This window comes from Podarcis pityusensis (genome assembly GCF_964106645.2).
Source record: "Podarcis pityusensis genome assembly, chromosome: 1".
Taxonomy (NCBI): domain Eukaryota; kingdom Metazoa; phylum Chordata; class Lepidosauria; order Squamata; family Lacertidae; genus Podarcis; species Podarcis pityusensis.
This window is the reverse complement of record NC_138028.1, coordinates 134,424,248-134,444,031: the sequence shown is the minus strand read 5'-3', so window position 1 is coordinate 134,444,031 and position 19,784 is coordinate 134,424,248. Positions and strand designations below refer to the sequence as shown.

The following is a 19,784-nucleotide window of genomic DNA, read 5'->3' as shown; positions in this document are numbered from 1 at the left end:
AGCTGGGCCTCCTGGCTCCAGGCTCCAGCTGGGAGGTCCAATCTCTGTGCTTTTCTTATTTTCCCCCTCCCCTCCTCTTTTGTAAAACATCTCACTAGATGAAGAGTTCTGGAGCACTTGAAAGCTTGCCACTAATTTTGGCTGGTTTGAATAAAATCACAATATGCGTCCCATAATTTTCTGAATATAGTATATAAAATAGCTTACCTTTTCTCCTTTTAGACCATGAATACCCTATAGAAGGAACAAAAAATGTACATTGTGTTAATGTTTGTTGATACATGTGACATCGATTTAGAGTTCTGGCTTTGATATAGTATCATATATTTCATATATGATCATATATTTCCTGAAAAAGTTCTAAGTGGTTTCTAGAGATAGATAGATAAATAAATAAATAAACAAATAAATAAGACATATTTGTTTGCAATGAAGCAGAGCTTTTATTACCCAGAAGCACCATCAAAAGCCTCTAGTCATGGAGGCCCATGTCCCTTTTGCCCGACAGAATTTACAGAAAGAATTTATTTTAGGGACTCTCTGCAAACTGTAAGGGCATTAAGCCATCATCAGTTACTTGGAAAACTATGCATCCAAAACATTTTAGACAAGGGCCGGTAGTGACTGGGCAGTATAGTGTTTCACATTAATACAGACACCAAATGCCCATGCTGACAGCCTCAATATTCATAATTTAAATAATAACACACAACCTATTGGCCTTATTATATTATATTGGATTATATATAACTATATGCTAGCTATATACATAATCCAACAGACAAACAGCCCCAACCAGTGCAGCTATGGCTAGCCCTGCTTTCCCTAGCCAAGCCAGGCAAGTTGCTTCTGCTTCCGGCACTCGTCCGCGGCAGTCAGCCTCGTGGCCTGGATGCTTCATCAATGCTGCAGGTGTGCAGTTATCACCACATGGCATTTTCTACCACTAGTCCTTCGCACTAGTAGCCGGTTGCCTTCCCCCTGTCCTCTGAGTGCCTCTGGATTAAACATTGTGGCCCCAGATGAAGGGTTAATCAGGGAACTGGTGAGCCGCTAAAATGGAAAAAAAAAATATGGCAGAAGGATAAACAGACACAAATCTTTTACCTTGGGACCTGGATATCCAATTGGACCTTCAATTCCTGGGTCACCCTATATTTAAAAAGACAAACAGCATTATTAGTTGCAATAATTTAAACAGTATATTAAGACTGCCATCCTATACACATTTATCCAGGAGTTAAGTCCCACTGAGCTTTGGAAAGGACATGTACAGGATTGCCCTGTTAGAAATTTTCAAATCATTATGTCCTTCATTACTGCAAGAGGCAACACTGAAGTTTCACTGCTTCTGTTTTATAATGGTGAAATGAAACCACTAAGATACTTGGAAATTGTTTTAAAGAGAGGTTTCAATATGCTGCTTTAGCAGTTTCAAGGATCACAGTCTGATTTGGTTAAATATCAACCCCTAAACAGGTGTTCAAATTGGAATATTACTCCGTATGATCCTGAACATTTGAATATTCAATATCAGAACTCACCCCTGTGGCTAATGGAGTGGGAAGTGAGTCCTATTTTTTCCAGCTACTCACCTGTCGTCCTTTTAGCCCAGGAACACCTGGCACCCCCATGTTGCCCTTTGCACCCTAAAAGCAAATAAAAAAATAAAACAAATTAGAGCACCATGTCTTGCATTTTCCCCACTGTAATAGAAGGGCAATTTCAGCAGTTTTCAGGGACAAAAATGTTTCTGCTAGGCAATCCCTCACAGAAATTTGGAAGGAAATAACAATGTCTCTTTAGCTTTTTCCATCCCAAAGGGTATCAGGTTTTTTTTTGTTCTTCCCCAACTTGCAGTGTGTGTGTGTGGTGGGGGAGAGTCAAGATCAGGACTGCACTAAGAGTGGAGAGTATATTTAATACTTTGATCCCCACAAAAATAAATAAAGCTGTACTCTGTTTAATTTGGTTGATTAATTGGGTTGTTGATCACTGGATAAACTGGGGAAATGAATAAATATATTTGTAATTATAACTGAGGTGTATATTTCATACCTTTTTGAGCTGATTAATTGGGCTGATCAGTGGGTATATTGGGGAAATGAATGAATGAATATTTAATACTTTTGGAATTAATAACTTACACGGGGGAAATAAATGAATTTTTGCAGCCTTCTTTGATTTTGGCACATTTGCAGATTCATTTAAAAGCATTGCTGGGTTCATAAGCATTCCCCCCCCCCCCCGCATCATGTATTTTCTTAATTAACAGAGACTTAAATTATAACAATTAGCATGTAGGAATCTTCAGAAATATTTGAGGTTAAAAGGAGGTTCCTCACACTTGTAAAGGCACACAATTCTGTCAGTATATGCATATTTCCTATAGGCTATTGGAAATTATGCACACTAGGACTTCCGGGGGCGGCGCGAACGACAATGGCGGTCCTCTTCTGAACGGGAGAGGAGGCTCCGCAGGCAACGGGTCGTCCGCTACGGCGAAGCGGAGACCCACTCTGGAAAACCCCAGGCGGCAAGAGCCTGGGGTCTTGAGGCTCGGTGGGCGCCTTGAGCGACCCTCCAAGCGCAGAAGGAACCCCGTAAGGGGCTCCGGAGCGCGGAGGGGGGTTGCGGCGCTGAGAGCTGTTTCACAGCCTGAGGAGCGAAGCCGCGCTGCTACTGTCGGTGAGCGCTGATCCCTTTTCCTGCTAAATTACGGATTCGGACGAAAAGCAACTAACTTGTGAGTAAAAGACTGAGTCACTTGAATTTAGAGACTTTAAAGGGAAAATTTAAATTGGCTTGAACTTGGCTGAAAGCGGAGAGACGTGGAAGCAGGAAGTCCGTCTTCCGCAGCCATTGAACTTGAAAAAAGCAATCAGCTGGAGGAGTGGAGGCTGAAAGAAAGAGATCCTAAGTTTTACAGATCTAAGCATCTATTGAACTTGCATCTTAAAGTAAAGACTTTAAGCTAAAGATTTGGGATTTTTACATGCACTTGACTTTCCTCCTTTTATTGGATTACAAATTAGAAGGTGAAACCCAGAGTCAGGAGCTGCCTGAGCACTAAGGGAGCTGTCAGTACTGCAGATTTGGATACTGTATATTGGAACTTGAAACAATCTGAGGGTATTGAGACCTTTTAAATTTGAAACATTCTTTTTGGAGATAAATAAGCACTGTCTGTAACAAAGTGACCATTTATAAACTCTGCTAAACATTTGTATTTGAAGGTTCTTGGACATTAAATTAGACTCTGAAAGACATTTTAAGCTCCCTCTAGAGGATTGGATTAAAACAGTGACTTTACATGCACATTTTACTTTCGATTCCCTTGTTGTTTGCTTGCCCTGGACCTTTCCATTCCCATGGGAATAACTCAGTGTGACCTTGACTGACAGATAACGTTGGAATGAGTGGCACAAGAAAAAGAGGGAGAGCTAAACAAACAACTTTAACAACTCTAACCTCAGCCTCACAGACACGTAGATCATCTGTACCTACTTTGCCCTCAGAAGTGGAGGGAGAGGGCGAAGCAGAGCAGTTACAATTGGAAGATATGGCCTCAGGAGCATCCGTTTCTGTTCTAGACAAAATTTTTGAAAAATTGGAAGCTTTGGACAAGAAAGTAGATGCGCAATCAGCAAAGATTGACAAAAACACAGAATGTCTAAATAAATTAACTACACAAGTGGTACAGAATGCACAAGCAATTGGACAGTTAACGGAGGCCTCAGCAGAAAATCGGAAATTGGCTGAGGACACCAGACAAAAATTAGAAAATTTAGAGCAAGAGGTAAGACCACTCACTAAACAAGTTGGGGAACACCAGATTTATCTCTCCATGATAGAACTGCGAAATCGTGAGAACAACTTAAGGATTAGATCACTACAAGAGGCAGAAGAAGGACATCTAACTGAGTTTTTGACCAAAGAATTCTCCAAGTTCTGGAATTTGGAAGAAAAGGACTTTAAAATCGTGTCAGCTTTCAGACTTGGAAGATTCATAAAGAAGGAGAGGCCCAGAGACTGTTTGATAACATTGAGATCAAAGGAGGAAAGGGATAAGATTTTGGGACTACATTTCGTAAAATCACTGGAGGTTTTGGATAGAAGAATTGAAATCTATAAAGATATCCCAAGACTACTGCTGGATCTTAGAGCCGCCTATTCTGAACTTGTTAAACTACTAAGGAGCAACGCAATTCCATTCAGGTGGGAATTTCCCCAAGGAATATCTTTTACCTTTAGAGGGAGAAAGGTTAAAGTAAGAACACTGGAAGAGAGAGACAAATTTCTGTCTACATACGGAGAGGACCTTCAAAAAGGAATTGAACTACCTTCTGGGCCTGAGGCAACGCCAGTACCAACATCAGCACCTGTGGAACCTGAAGATCCTGAGAACAAGATACCACCCCTTGAAAAATAACCAGATAATTCAGGATGTCTCTGCAACTGCTGAGCTGGAATATTAATGGTTGTAACATTCCGGAAAAAAGGAAGAAAATATTTCATATATTAAAAAAAGAACAATTGGACATTATTTGTTTACAAGAAACACATGTGACGAGGCTCCACAGAAAAGTGTTAATAAATAAAAGATTGGGCCAGGAATTTGTATCGTCGGACAAAGTTAAGAAGAGAGGCGTGGTGATATATGCAAAAGAGAGCCTGTCACCTAAATTCCTATTTAAAGATGAACATGGAAGAATTTTGGCTATTGAGATACAATATCAAGGAGAGAAACTGCTGATATTAGGAATCTATGCACCTAATGAAGGGAAATCGGAATTTTACAAGAAGTTGCAGGAGACAATGCTGGACTATCTAGACTACAACAACATCATAATGATGGGAGATATGAATGGGGTCGTATCAACTAACATGGACAAGTCACAAAGTCAAAATGTTACAAAAGACGGCAGACTACCTAAAACCTTTTTTGAAATGACTGACAATATGGATTTGATTGACATTTGGAGGACAAAGAACCCACTAGGAAGAGAGGGAACATTCTTTTCTGAAGCCCAACTGACCTGGACAAGAATCGACCAAATATGGATTTCTAGAGGCCTGGCACCTAAGGTCAGAAAAGTGGAAATCTGCCCAAAGACCTGCTCCGACCATAATGCAGTAAAGATGGATATGACACTATTACCAACTGGATCCTTTAGATGGAAGATGAATGACAATTTGTTTAGAGATCAGGAAATTACCAAGAAGGCCCAAAAAGTTTTGAAGGACTATTTTGAGATAAACATGAATAATATGGTGGAAAAAAGAATAATCTGGGACGCAAGCAAAGCTGTAATGAGGGGATTCTTGATACAACAGAATGCAGTAAAGAAAAGAACACAAAATGAGAAAAAAGATAAGATCTTGGATAAAATAAAAGAATTAGAGAAGAAATTAAGAGTGAATCCGAAGTCACAGCCAACTCTGAGAGAAATTAAACTTTATCAAACACAATACTCTAAATTGATAAATCAGGAAATTGAATGGAAGGTCAAATTAATGAAACAAAAAACGTTTGAGTCGGCGAATAAATGTGGAAAACTGCTAGCTTGGCAGTTGAAGAGAAGACAAAGATTAAATACTGTTACAAACTTAGAGGTTGATGGAAAAAACATCCAGAATCCAGTGGACATCAGAAAGTGTTTCCAGAGATATTTCAAAAAATTATACACCCAAGGGCCGCAAGATGATGTTGAGATTAAACAATTTTTGGCAAAAAACGGACTATCTAAATTGTCACAAGAAAATAGGACAATCCTGAATTCTAAAATAACACGACAGGAGATCGAACAAGCCATCCAGAACATGCAATTTGGCAAATCTCCAGGACCAGATGGGCTGACCTCCAAGTACTATAAGACATTAAAAGACTATTTGATACAACCTTTGATGGAGGTCAGCAATGAAATTATGGAGGGGAAGAGGGCACCGGAGTCGTGGAAGGAAGCGTTTATCACATTAATACCAAAGTCGGAAGCTGAAAAGACACAACTTAAGAACTACCGTCCCATCTCTCTTTTAAATGTGGATTACAAAATATTTGCAGACATTTTGGCAAATAGATTTAAAAAAGTTTTAAATGAAGTAATTCATAAGGACCAGGCTGGCTTTCTCCCAGGTAGACATCTGTTTGCTAATACAAGGAACATTATTGACATTTTGGAACTTTTGCAAACAGACATAAATACAAAAGCAGTTTTAATTTTTATAGACGCGGAGAAGGCCTTTGACAATATCTCCTGGAAATTCATGATGGGAAATTTAAAAGAGATGGGAGTGGGACGGGGTTTTGAGAATGGGATTGAGGCGATATATTCAGAACAGAAAGCTAAACTGATAGTTAATAATGTGGTTACAGAAGAGTTTAAAATTGAAAAAGGGACACGACAAGGTTGCCCTATTTCCCCTTTGTTATTTATTTCGGTTCTGGAAGTGCTATTGAATATGATTAGAGGGGATCGGTTGGTGGAAGGAATTCAGGTCGGTCAGAAACAATATAAATTAAAAGCTTTCGCAGATGACCTGGTTTTGACCTTGCAGAAGCCAGAGCCCAGTACGAAAAGAGTATTACAACTGATTAATGACTTTGGTCGGGTGGCTGGATTTAAACTAAATAAACAGAAAACTAAGGTTTTGGGGAAAAATTTGACTGATACAGAGTCAGAACGGTTTCAGAATGAGACGGAACTTAATGTGGTTAAAAAAGTAAAATACCTAGGGGTAAACATAACAGCAAAAAATCTAAGTCTATTTAAGGACAATTATGAAAAATGCTGGACAGAAATTAAGAGAGACTTAGATAGTTGGTCAAAACTGAAACTTTCTTTGTTAGGCCGAATTGCTGCTATCAAGATGAATGTATTGCCAAGGATGTTGTTTTTATTTCAAACACTTCAGGTTTTGGACAAAACGGAGTGCTTTCAGAAGTGGCAGAGAGACATTTCTAAGTTTGTCTGGCAGGGCAAAAAGCCCAGAATTAAGTTTAAGATATTAACCGATGCAAAACAAAGAGGGGGCTTTGCCCTGCCAGACTTAAAGTTGTATTATGAAGCCGCAGCGTTCTGCTGGCTAAAAGACTGGCTACTTCTTGAAGACACCGATGTGTTAGATTTGGAAGGGTTTAACAATGCCTTTGGATGGCATGCATATTTATGGTATGACAAGGTTAAAGCAAACAAGGCCTTTAAGAACCATATTGTCAGAAAATCATTGTTTAATGTCTGGACAAAATATAAAGACTTGCTGGAAAATAAAACACCAAGGTGGCTTTCACCTTTGGAAGCCAAGGCCCGAAAAAGACCCAATATGGAGGCTAAATGGCCAAAATATTGGGAAATACTAGAAAAGGATGGAGACAATTGGAAATTGCAGAGTTTGGAGAAAATGAAAGACAAAGTGCGAGATTGGTTACATTACGCTCAGATTAAAGAAGTTTTTAAAAATGATAAGAAACTAGGGTTCCAGGTGGAGAAATCGAAATTAGAAACAGAATTGTTAGAACCAAAGACTAAGGTACTTTCAAGGATGTATAACTTGCTGTTGAAATGGAATACACAAGATGAAACGGTTAAATCGGCTATGATAAGGTGGGCATAGGACATTGGGCATAATATCATGTTTGAGGACTGGGAGAGGTTGTGGAGTAATGGATTGAAATTTACTGCATGTAACGCTCTGAAAGAAAATGTAATGAAAATGATTTATAGATGGTATATGACCCCAGTCAAACTTGCCAAAATTTACCACCTGTCTGATAATAAGTGTTGGAAATGCAAAGAGTGTGAGGGAACGTTCTTCCACCTCTGGTGGACTTGCCCTAAAGTGAAGGCGTTCTGGGAAATGATTTATAATGAACTGAAAAAGGTATTTAAATATACCTTCACTAAGAAACCAGAGGCTTTCCTTTTGGGTATTGTCGGCCAAGGGGTGGCAAAGAAGGACCAGACATTCTTTATGTATGCAACAACAGCAGCAAGGATACTTCTCGCAAAACATTGGAAAACTCAAGATCTACCCACACTGGAAGAATGGCAGATACAACTGATAGACTACATGGAACTGGCTGAAATGACCGGCAGAATCCGTGACCTGGGAGAAGAGAAGATTGAGGAGGACTGGAAGAAATTTAAGAACTATTTACAAAAGTATTGTAATTTGAGTGAATGCTAAATAAGATGCTAGATCAAAATAACTGAGCACCACTAAATTTAGAAGTTTTTAAGAAAATAAGTAAGACTGTGAAATTTAGCTCCTTCTGAGAATTATAAGATTATGAAATATAGAAGGGATATAAGAATTTAAATAAGATGATAAATTGCTGACAAAACGTTACAACGATGAAAGTGGGAGCTGGAGATGTGAGGAAGTCCAAAGAAAATGTGAAAATATGTTAAGATCAATGTTATATTGCTTATTATGTTTATTTTTATTGTAAAACCTAATAAATTGCTTTAAAAAAAAAAAAAGGAAATTATGCACACTAGCTGGGAAATGTACAAAATTCCCTGTTCATGGAAGGATTCTGGGCACATTCTCCATAAGGCCTAGTGAATGTGCACAATGGCTAGTTATTACAGACCTCCCTATTTTCCAGGGACGTCTTTGATTTAGAGAAGCCATCCCGGTTTCTGATTTGATCCCAATTTGTCCCGTTTTTCCTTAGGATGTCCCTATTTTCATCAGAGAAATGTTGGAGAGTATGTGATTATACACATTGACCAGTCAAAGAACAATTGGTCTAATCATTTAACACTCTGCAGCCCAGTAGTAGTCAACTGCACTTTGTCCAAAAGTGGAGTTTTGTCCAGGGGGATTTTATTTGTCGGAGGAGCCCCTGCCTACCTGCTACAAGGAGGGAGAAAGCCTGCTTCAAAGGAAGCTTTTGCTAAGTGCTGGAAGACAGTTTCTGCATTCCTGTCAGGAGTGGGGAGGGGAGAGACTGTTTCTGCCAAGACCCCTTAGGACAGCGGTGGTGAACCTTTTAGAGACCGAGTGCCCAAACTGCAACCCAAAACCTGCAACTGATTTATCGCATAGTGCCAATCTGGGGGATAATGCGGGGAGAGTTGTTGAGTTTTTTTTGGGAGGCGTATCCTGGCGTTAGGGACGCGGGTGGCGCTGTGGGTTAAACCACAGAGCCTAGGGCTCGCCGATCAGAAGGTCGACGGTTCGAATCCCCGCGACGGGGTGAGCTCCCGTTGTTCGGTCTCTGCTCCTGCCAACCTAGCAGTTCGAAAGCACGTCAAAGTGCAAGTAGATAAATAGGGAAGGTAAATGGCGTTTCCGTGTGCTGCTCTGGTTTGCCAGAAGCGGCTTAGTCATGCTGGCCACATGACCCGGAAGCTGTACGCCGGCTCCCTCGGCCAATAAAGTGAGATGAGCGCTGCAACCCCAGAGTCAGTCAAGACTGGACCTAATGGTCAGGGGTCCTTTTACCTTTATCTTTTACCCCGACCTTGTTGAGCTTATTTCTGCACTTTATGTATAATATTTTCAAAATAATTTAAAAACGGATTTACTAAAGTTCAAGAAAACACAAATTGCCTCCAGAAAATGTAGAGTTATATACATGCTACTTAAGAGGCAATTCAAAGGCTTGAATAACTTTCGGAAACTTGGAGAGGTTTTAAAAAGTGGTCTTTGCTCTCCGCCGTAGTGCTGAAAGGAAGAATCCTATATTTGCATTATTGGGAGGCGGGGAGTAAGAAATACGGTTTTGTGAAACCACTGATGAATCTTGCGTGTTGCCAGGAGGGACGGCCGCAACAGCGTTACATCCAGCAATTGGCCTACTTTTCCCCAATCTTGACTATGGCAGGTATCTGAATTTTCTTATGCTCTTCACAACTTCAGTCTCGCAGCACAACATAGCACTCTGGGCACAAGGTTCCCCTCTCCTCGGGGTGTTTTAATTTTCTTTTTTGCGAAGGCCAAGAGAAGCAACGAAGGCTTACACAGTCACAACAGCAACCTGGTTGGGCGCTTGGCTGAGCAGCAGAAAAGGGGAGTTCAAACCCCACCAAGCCTGGAGGGCGGGGGAGCGCCACTGCTCACCACCTGCAGGGGGTTTCGCAACAGGAACCAAAGGAGGGTGACTGCTGGGACTCAAGCCCCCACCTGGCTTGTCCTCAAGGCTTAGCGCCGCCCCAGGAAAGGTTTGCTCAGCTGCGCGGAATTCAAGCGCACGTGAGGGAGCAGGTCCTGGAAGAAGAATTGTGAGGGGAGAGACTCCACCAGGCAAGACCTCTTTCCACCTGTTGAATGTTACTTTTTTGATGTCGGTTGCCTATTTTAAAGTTTTATTATCACATTTTTGTATTGCATTAGATTGTTATAAGAGGTACATTTTTTGTTTCTTCAGCTTGTAAACCGCCTTGAGTATTGTAAGATAGAAAGACGGTATACAAATTAAAAAATGATGATGATTACAATGATGATGACGTGTTTCTGTGTCTCATGCTGTGCAACTGTGCGCAACTTTGTGCGGAAACGTCCCCAGAGAAAGGAGTGAAAGCACCGCTGGGCACTTCGAAGGCGCCTTTTCCACCCTCCCCGCCCTGTTTGCTGCTTTGTTTCCCCTGGGGACAAGAGAGGGGCGCAACCACCCCACACTCTCTCCCCCCAGGCTCCACTTTCTTGGGAAAGGAGCAACTGCCCCCTTTTCTCTCACTCTTCCCTACACAAAACTTTGTCCTCTGGCAACTGCGCGGGCAGCGCCACTTGCTCTCCCTGCAGGCCAGCCCACGGTGGGCGAGAAAAGAATAGGGTGGAGTGGGGGGGTAGTGGCTGTCACCTTCGCAAACCACAAAAAACGGACCTGATGGATCAATGGCGCAAGTGTCCACAGAGAGGGCTCTGCGTGCCATAGGTTCGCCAGCACTGCCTTAGAATAACTCTGGACCCCACCAGTGGTTTGTGGCCCCTGGGTTAGGAATCTCTACCAGATTGAACTATGCCATTCAACTTACCTTTTGTCCCCGAAACCCCTTTGGGCCAGGTGGGCCTGCAATTTCTAGGCAGCTCATTTTGTAGCACTGAAATAAATCCAAACAAAAAATGAAATAAACTTTCATAGCTGAGAAGTTGATTAACTTTCTACACTGTGATAAAAATAAAGAGACCCCCCACCCCAAATCTAATGAATCCCAGCGGTCTACTGAATGACTTTGGGGACTCTGCCCCATTTCACAGAGGGAAGTCTAAGATCTGCTACCAGAACTTTGTGGTCTCTTGCTAGGTAGGCAAAATGTGTTTCATTCCCCTAGGATTTTGCAATATGAACTGGCCGCCTGCTGAATTTTGGCTTGTGTAATCCTCTCTTTCTCATTCACAGAATAATTTGTTAAGAAGTCTGTAGCAGCAGTTAAAGCACACAATATGTGCCAGGTATTGTTGTGCTCAAAGAGAACATAACTAACCCTCCCTCCAGGCCCCTCACGTGGTAACAGGGAACATCTGTAGCAGGAGCTTTTCGTATCCACAGAGGCTTCCTGTGCAACTCAGAGGCCTGGGAGCCCCCACGGGCACAAAAACCCAACACCTCCCACTGCAGTTCAGGTGAGGGACTGGGAGAATTCACACCACCTTAAGGTAGTCTAGGCAGCCTGCTCTCCCCTTGTGCATCATAAATGCCTGACGAGGGCTATGGAATTAGGCAAATTTGCGGCCCACTCCTGTAGATGTTTTATTTAAAATAACTCCCACTAAGTTAAATAGAATTTGCTCCAGTCCTAAGTAAATATGACTGGGTATTGCTGCCCTTCTATGGAGCTCCAGTTGCTCTCTTGAGCACTCTATTTTTGTCAACAATTGAAACGCTGTTATTCGGGAAAGAACCTGTACTTACCTCTCCATAGGCTTCGTGTTTCTGTTGGGAGGAAAAAGATTTTTAAAAATTAACTGAGTTAAATCTAGGAAGAAGAAAACTGAGATAGCTCTTTCCTCTGCATATTCTCTCTGTGTCCTCTGGGCAAACATGGATTTTGGCACCTCACCTGGGCATCATTTATGAGGCACCTCAGCCCCTCCCTTGTTAAAAGCAACTCTCCAGTTTTTAGCATTGCAAATAAATGCTTGTGGGCCAGAAATCAGGGAGGGACATTTCAGTGATTACGGATGGCTCTCCTTTACCTCCTTGCTTCTGCCTTCTCTTGCTTGCCCCTAGAGGTTGTCTTCGCGTCTTTTCCTCACTTTGCCTGCGGCCATTGTGTTTTGAAAGCAAATCCCACACACTCAAAATGTGAATTCTGAAGGCAGAATGAGCTATACAAAGTAGAAGGAAAGACTTGGTGGTGGGGTCACAGCTCAGTGGCAGAGACCATGATTTGCCTGTAAAAGGCCCAGGTTCAATCCCAGGAAAAAGTAATCAGGCAGCAGGGCCAGAGACCTTGGGGAGCCACTGCCAACAGCCTCAGAATAAAACAGGATACATGCAAATCTATTCAGTTTGCACGGCCTGTGCAGAATTTGATTTTTTGGAGATCGGCTCCAAACCAGTGAGTGGGTAGGGCCGGGTTGTGGACAGGTCACCTAGCCTCCTGCCTCAGCGTGGGGGCGGGGCAGCGTCCCGCATCACACTAGGGGAGACCCCAGCCATGTCAGGTTGCCAGGCGGCCAATCAGGTTGCTTGGGGGTGTGGCCAGGGCCAATTTAAGCCGTGGTGCGACTCTGAGGCTTCCCTTTCAGTCTCGCACTGAGGATCTCCCACCCTTTTCCAGGTTGCGTCATTGGCCTTGCTATGGACTTTGGTTGGTTGCTGCTGAGGGGCCTGGTAGGACTTTTTCCACTTGGCAAATTGGCACCAGCCACTTGGTTTTCGCCTACCTCATAGCAATTGTCACACCTTTGTAAGGTTTGGCGGGTAGGCATTGGAATAGCAATGTGTGGAGGAGGAAAGGTGAGGCCATCACCTGCCCCTCCATGAATAAGGGTATTCCATTAAAGGAATCTGGGGGTGTGGATCTCCTCCGAAGCCGGTCAGGAACCCAGGGGTCCTCGAGTCGATCTGCATCGGTGGGGCTCCCCCTGCTGGTAGTTTACCCTTATCAGACTTCCCCCGAATAATATGAGACGGGAAATAAAGGTGGGCTCCTTCTCACCCCTGCCTGTCATTTCAGCAGCACCACTCTAACCCAGAGGCAGGAGGCTTGGCTCATTCCCCAGCCACTGCAACCAAGGGGGACACCAGGCTGGTAGGGACAGGGACACCCCGATGGATGTACAGATCGTGCAACCCCCAAGTGAGGACAGCAGCCTAGAACTCTGGCCGAATGTGGGGCTGTGGAAATCCAGTGATAGTTTTTGCTCCAATTGTGGTTGGCATGGCTTCCAGCTAAAGGACTTGAGCTGAATAATTTTATCACACTACAGGTTTTAAGAAGGCTGCATGCTTGGTATTATGCTTAAATTACTGATGGAGCAAGCCCATAAATCCAGGAAGCCTCAATGACCACTGGCTCTTAGTTGGTTACTGGGTGCTTGGAAGGGCATTCCTTGTACTTCGGAGGAGCTAGGCTCCTTTGGGTGGGAGGGCAGGATAGAAATTTAATAAAATCTGTAAAGCTTCTGCTTTGATATCCAGCCCGGACAATGCAAACTGCCTGAAGCTAAACAGTATTTCAAGAAATTGCATTATTCCCCCCACCCCCACCCGAGAGAGATCCATTCTTACCATAACTTGGATGATCCTATCAATGGTATTGGTATCTATCTCGGTGGTTGATTCTTTTCTGATAGGATCCATCTTTGTGATGGCGTAATTGCTCCGGTAAAGCTCCAGCGGGGGGTTGGCAATCTCTCGCAGCCCTTGCTCAAAGATGTTGTGGCTGGGGGCCACTGCAAAGAGCCTGATCCCTGCGTCTCGGGCTCTTTCAGCTTGCAGCTTCATCCCTCCACAGGGACTCCCTGTCACATGGCCATCAGTGATCACAATGGCGTAATTGACAGCCCCAGGGGATGGATTGGACAGGATCTGTGCTGTCATGTTGGAGATAGCACAATCTGTGAAGGTGCCCCGACCAATGTACTGAACACTCTCCAACCGATCACGGTAGATCGTCTTGCTGTTGGTGAACTCACTGTATATTTTCACCACATCTGAAAAATGGAGTCCTGCAAATTGCCAGTTGATGGACACTTGGCTCTGGTAGAGCTCATTCTCCAGCTTTGTGATGAATTCAGGGATGAAGCTCTTCATATGGGTCACTATACTCCCCAAAGGTGCAGTCTGCAGCGCAATACTCTCAGATGTGTCAATCACAAAATACACCCTGATGGGACAGTCAGTTTGATCTGTATAGAAACAGCAAAGAAAAGTGTGCTGATGCAACCACATCAGTCATACCAAGGCTTCTCAGAGGTCTCTATGAGGCCTGAACACTTTGGACTTGTGCCCTTAAAAACAATCACATCCTCAGGGCATAGGATGGGAAATACCTGGCTTGGAGCTCAACCTTGAATTCAACTTGGGATCAGGGCTTTTTCCCCAGTCAGAACTTGCTGGAACACAGTCCCAGCCCCTCTCAGGTGGGCGCCATTGCCATCACAAGAGAACAAGGGAGGTGTTCTTGGAGAGCTCCGACACCTCTTTTTCGAGAAAAATAGCACTGCTTGGGATTATAGTCAGTCACAAACTGAATGTGGCTACAAAAGAGGGCCTGCATTGATTAATTAATAGTTTACAAGTCACAGGAAGTGGCTTCATTCTGCCACCAGAAGGAGACTCCCTGGACTCAGCTATACAGCTGTGAATAAACATTTTAAATGTGTTGAAAAGTGCAATATACAAATGTGGCACTAGATGGCGACAGTGAACTATGCAAAAATTCAATGTATTTTTCAAAACGGTTTTTGAAAAAGCATTTTCACAGTGTTTTTTATATGTGTGTAAAGTCCACCACTATCTCTCAGTGAAGCTCCAAATCGAATAAATGGGTGACAATGTGGAAAATGAGGTTCCAAGTAAGTAATAGTGGTGGTCAGTGAGGTGAGATGGAAAGGAATAAGTTAGCCAATGTGAGCCAAGCAAAGAAGAAAAGTCAGCAAGTAATTTTCCACAGGGATAGGAAACAGGAGGCCAAAAGAAAAGACAAGGGATAAGGCGGAGTTTTAAAGATTGTGCTTTTACCTGTACAGGACGAAGCTGCAGCAACATCATCATCATTTTGAGCATGGAGTGGAGCCAGCGTCGTGCACAGCAGAACAGCTAAAAAGACTTCTGGGAACATCTTGGCCACTTTATCATACACCTGGAGTCCTGTCAGGACAGAGCCAACATAACAGTCTTAGATTATGAGCTGATTAAGGCACTAGACATGAACAGTGTGGCGTTTCAAATATTCTTTTTTCTATCTCCAAGGCAATAGTATTCAGTGCCATGGAGGGGCAACCATAACATGAGGTGATTGAGATTTAGCTTGGCTGGAGCGGGTGAGCCTTTTATTTAATTTAAGTCTGGCAGTGCAACTTTTGCCAGGAAGAAACTACTCAAGCGGCTTGTCTTGGGCGGTGCTTGTTCCATTAGCTGACTGGAGTCCTTCCTGGGGAAAGGTCAGCAAGTTTAAAACATCCAGGTAAGTGGATGAATATGGTGGCAGAGAATGGCACTGCCCAGTATTGGGGGGAGAAACCAAACAGGGGGAGGAGTTTGGGAGTTCAGCAGCCTCTGGGATAACCTGAAGTACCCTCTAGCACCCAAGTGCAATTGAATTCACTATCTGTAGCCTGCCCTGTAATTTTAAATGTGCTGTTATTGTTTTTTCCTTAATTATCTAATCACCCTACAGAAGTGTTCCTGCAGAACACTGGTCCTTGAGTGCCTGCCTTACTAGTTTCAAAGAAACTACTCCAGATTCCATTCTGTTTATTAAAAACTAGTACAAACGTACCTCGGAAGTCAAATGGAATCTTTTCCAGAAGTCCATTCAACTTCCAAAACACTTGGAAACCAAAGCACGGCTTCTGATTGGCTGCAAGAAGCTCCTGCAGCCAATGGGAAGCCACAGGAGTTCTGTTGGATGTTCGGCTTCCAAAAATAGTTCGCAAAGCGTAACACTCACTTCCGGTTTTGCGGCATTCGGGAGCCAAAAGATTTGAGAACTAAGCTGGTGGAAAACCACAGTATGGCTGTATACAGTATATTTCCTTTACAAAGGACTTTAGTGATGTGAATATATTTTGCTGGCTATAAGAGAGAAATACTGGAGGAATTACACTGCAAGCCCAGGGAGAAAATGACTATACGTGTGCAGGATTGCACCACTAGTGAAAACTACCAGATATTCAGCCTTGATCCTAAGCGTGTTTCTGCTCACAATAAATGTAGATAAATCTTAACGATTTTAGTGACCTGATCAATATGCATTTTAAACTTCCAGGTTTATATCAGCTCCCTGATTCAGCCTGTCCCCTCCTCCCTGGGGCTGTATAGCTCTGGCCATCTTTGCTGACAGCCTTCGGGTTCCCTGGCATTGGAGAATTTGCAGGCCTGAATACTGAAGGCCCACAGTTCTTTGCTTTAGCTCCCTAAAATCACAGTAGCCTTATCACACCAGGTTCCCAGAAGTGCACTGTTTCTGTGTTCTAGGTTTTATTTAAGTTACACCATCTTAACAGTGTGACAGAGCAGATTTCAAAGAAATGTGGGTCTTAAAACACGCACTCTCTCTCTCACACACAAACACACACACCTGGCAGGCAAACCTAACTAATGCTAATGTAATACATTTCTCTGGTCGATGAAATGTGCATAAAGGCCAACCTTAAACAACTTAGCAAAGTTATTATAAGTGATGGGAAGGGGGGAAAGGCTTTGTTTAATGATGTAGTTAGAAACACGAGAGAGTTTTCTCACACACCTATTCCATACCCTCCAACGTTTCTCTGATGAAAATAGGGGCATCCCAGACCCGCTCTGGGGGAGACAGGTACCAGTGGGAGATGCTCAGACTACAAGGTGGCCAGTTCAGACACAGAAAGATGCAAAAAGTGAGTTACGGTGGTTGCCTAAAATGGAGATCCTTCACCTGACTTTTCCAGCGAATATGTCTTTTTCCTTATTACAGAACTGGGCTCTCGAGTGTTTTCTCCAACATTGTACATTAATGGATATTGTACATGAAGATTCAAGTTCCCTTTTAGCTTCCCTCCAATTTTGCTTTCTGTATGAATGCTGCCTCAGAAAATGCTGCACTCTGATTTAACTGAAAGTTCTGGGGCATTTTTTCCTCTGGCTCCCAGTTTACTTGGTTGTGTGCTCCCAAAACTTGGCAAAGCATCATCTGTTGCAGCACTGGAAGAGTCCAGGCCACAAATCCAGGTAAGGAAGAGAAAACCAAAAGCAGCCAGTGCCTCCCTTTCCCCAGACTTGGCTCATGGTCTGTGCATGGAAGAGAAGAGTCACGACTTCATAGCCTCATCTAAGAGTGAAATTCCCAGACACACAACCAACACAAACTCCTGCCCCTCCTTCCTACAACTTTGAGGTGCTGCTCATGTCTCTAAATTACACATCCTACTGAGGGACACAACAGTTCACAATTAGGCTGCAATCCGAGTAAGTCCTAGTTGACCAAAAAAGGACTTACTGTTGAGTAGACATCTATAGGATAGCACTGTAAGTTAGAGAGAGATGTCAAGAGTCTCTTGCAGCAACGAAGGAGAAAAGTCATTCTTTTCATTAGCAAAGAGTCTTAATTGCCTCCAATCTAGACATGCCATAGACAACAGAAGGAATGTTGTTGCTACTTTCTGCTAAATCTGCCTAATATCTCTGGAGAACAAAATATGCCTGTTAGAAAGTTACTGCGGTGCTCAAGTTCTGGAAAAACACGCCCTGCAATCCGCTGGCCAAAGGCACCAGATCTAAAGTAAAACCAGGGAAGCCACTAAAGCCAATTTGTGAATTCCGCCTTATGGGTGCAAAACTATGGAAGCAGATAACGTTGCCGTGCCAATGTTGGAAGGAGAAAAGTTTCTGCGCTTTGAAGAGCAACGGCTGTTTTCTAGCCACGTAGAAATCAAAGACCAGCACAAGCATTTCATGATATTCATCACCTATTGTTACTTGAGGTGACAGCACCTCATCCTTCACAGGTGCCTTTGGTCCTGCGCTTGCTGCGCTGGGGCTGCTTCGATCAGTGCAACCCCCCTAGATCTGCCCGCTATTCCTGGCGCGGCTGCCTCCTCCTTTCCCTCGCGCTCCCTCGCCGCCCCAGCCCCGCCGAGCTTCGCCCGCTCTCCCCCGCGCTTCCCGAGCCAGAGCCGCGGCCGAAGCTGCCGTCCGCTTACCTGGGGAACCGACTCGCGACAGCTCCGTGGGCGCGGACGAAGGGCTTGCGCGCGTTTCACGAGGGGCGCTGCATCTTGGGCGCCCGGGGCTCCTTGCCTTCGCTGGACTTGGGAGTGGAGAGAGGGAGCCCTCCGGGCGGGGCGCGGGCGCCTGGCTCCGTCCTGCCTCTTTCTCCTCCCCCCGGAGCGGGCCAGCCAGCGCCACCCGAGGCAGCGGCCACCCGGCGGCGCTGTGGCTCCACCATCCGCGCTCGGGGGCGCGGACCGTTCCCGGGTCTCCCGCCCGCCCGGGCGAGCGAGCTCCTGCTCGGGCTGCCTCTTGCGCAAGCGAAGCTTCCTCCCGGAGCCCCTTCTCGCGCCTCTCCAGGGCGCCCTTCGCCAACGCGGTGCCCGCCAGGGGCTTGGGACCCCCCTCCCACCCGCCCGACGGCTCTCTCAGCAGCGTTTAGAAAACTCACGGAAAGGGGAAAGACCAAAGGTTTTCAAGCCCGTCACTTGTTCAAAGTACAATCTGTGCCACTGTAAACTAGCAGCCCACCGCCCCCTTCCCAAGGCCAGCCGGCAGCACGGGCCATCGCGGACGGAAGGGGGCGAAGTGGGCTTTGGTGATCCTGCTGAGGAACTTGGTATCCAGGTCACCAGTTATTCGAAATTTCTCACTTTTCACGTTGTCTGGAATTGATACTGATTGTATTTTTGAATCAGTTACATAGATTTTCCTCTAGTCCAGATTCTCTTTACAAGGATGTTTGGTGACTCTAGAAAAGGGTGAAATCGGAATATTTTGATAGGTTTTGCTTTCTCCCTCCCTGCTGCTTGGTTTTCAAATAAGGACGGTTGGCTGAACCATTTCTGAGATTTCCCCTTTTCTCACCCAAAGAGGAGGAGGCCGCCTTGCATAAATTTCTCCAAATATTCTCCATCATTTGTTTGTAGTGGCTGCTATTTCTCTCTCTCTCTCTCTCTCTCTCTCTCTCTCTCTCTCTCTCTCTCTCTCTCTCTCTCCCCCCCCCCCTTCTGACCTGGTTGCAAACACAATTCTTTTGGTGATTGAAAAATATTGTTTCCCAGTATTCTGGGACTGTGCTAATCTCAAACCGGCTGGATTCTTAAGAACCCCTGGCAGCATTCTTTGCTCCGTCCGGCTGCCACATTTACGGGAAGGGCTTGAAAGAAAGCATGTGGGAAATCAGTCCTCAGAACTGAAACTTCTATCATCCTGTGGCCAAGTGCAAATGCTTGTGAGTATTTTAGTGCATATCAATTGTTAGTTCAGAAACACGAGTTAGGAAAAATAGGAAGCTAATTTATACTCATATATAATTTATAATTATGGTGCTGGAGGAGACTCTTGAGAGTCCCATGGACTGCAAGATCAAACCTATCCATTCTGAAGCCTTGTGTCTAGAGGGAGGTCAACACAAGGTAGAGACCGTTGCCTGGGCGAGATTTCTTCTATGTTGGTTATACATCTACCTCAC

The 19,784-nt window shown here is 44.2% G+C and overlaps 1 protein-coding gene across 2 annotated transcripts in view; it reads right to left on the bottom strand.

Annotated features, from left to right (window-relative positions):
• COL6A2 (collagen type VI alpha 2 chain) overlaps positions 1–18,485 on the bottom strand; it is a 50,098-nt gene extending 31,613 nt beyond the window's left edge. Inside the window, exons 1-8 of one of the 2 annotated variants that reach the window (XM_081016346.1) lie at positions 18,304–18,485; positions 15,143–15,271; positions 13,688–14,307; positions 11,864–11,884; positions 10,986–11,051; positions 1,596–1,649; positions 1,108–1,152; positions 208–234 (exon numbers count right to left, since the gene is read on the bottom strand). In XM_081016346.1, coding sequence (XP_080872472.1) covers positions 208–234; positions 1,108–1,152; positions 1,596–1,649; positions 10,986–11,051; positions 11,864–11,884; positions 13,688–14,307; positions 15,143–15,242 — 933 coding nt within the window. In that variant the 5' untranslated portion in view covers positions 15,243–15,271; positions 18,304–18,485. The remainder of the gene's footprint in view (positions 1–207; positions 235–1,107; positions 1,153–1,595; positions 1,650–10,985; positions 11,052–11,863; positions 11,885–13,687; positions 14,308–15,142; positions 15,272–18,303) is intronic. The other variant, XM_081016345.1, reaches the window with a different exon arrangement.
• Positions 18,486–19,784: the final 1,299 nt, after the last annotated feature.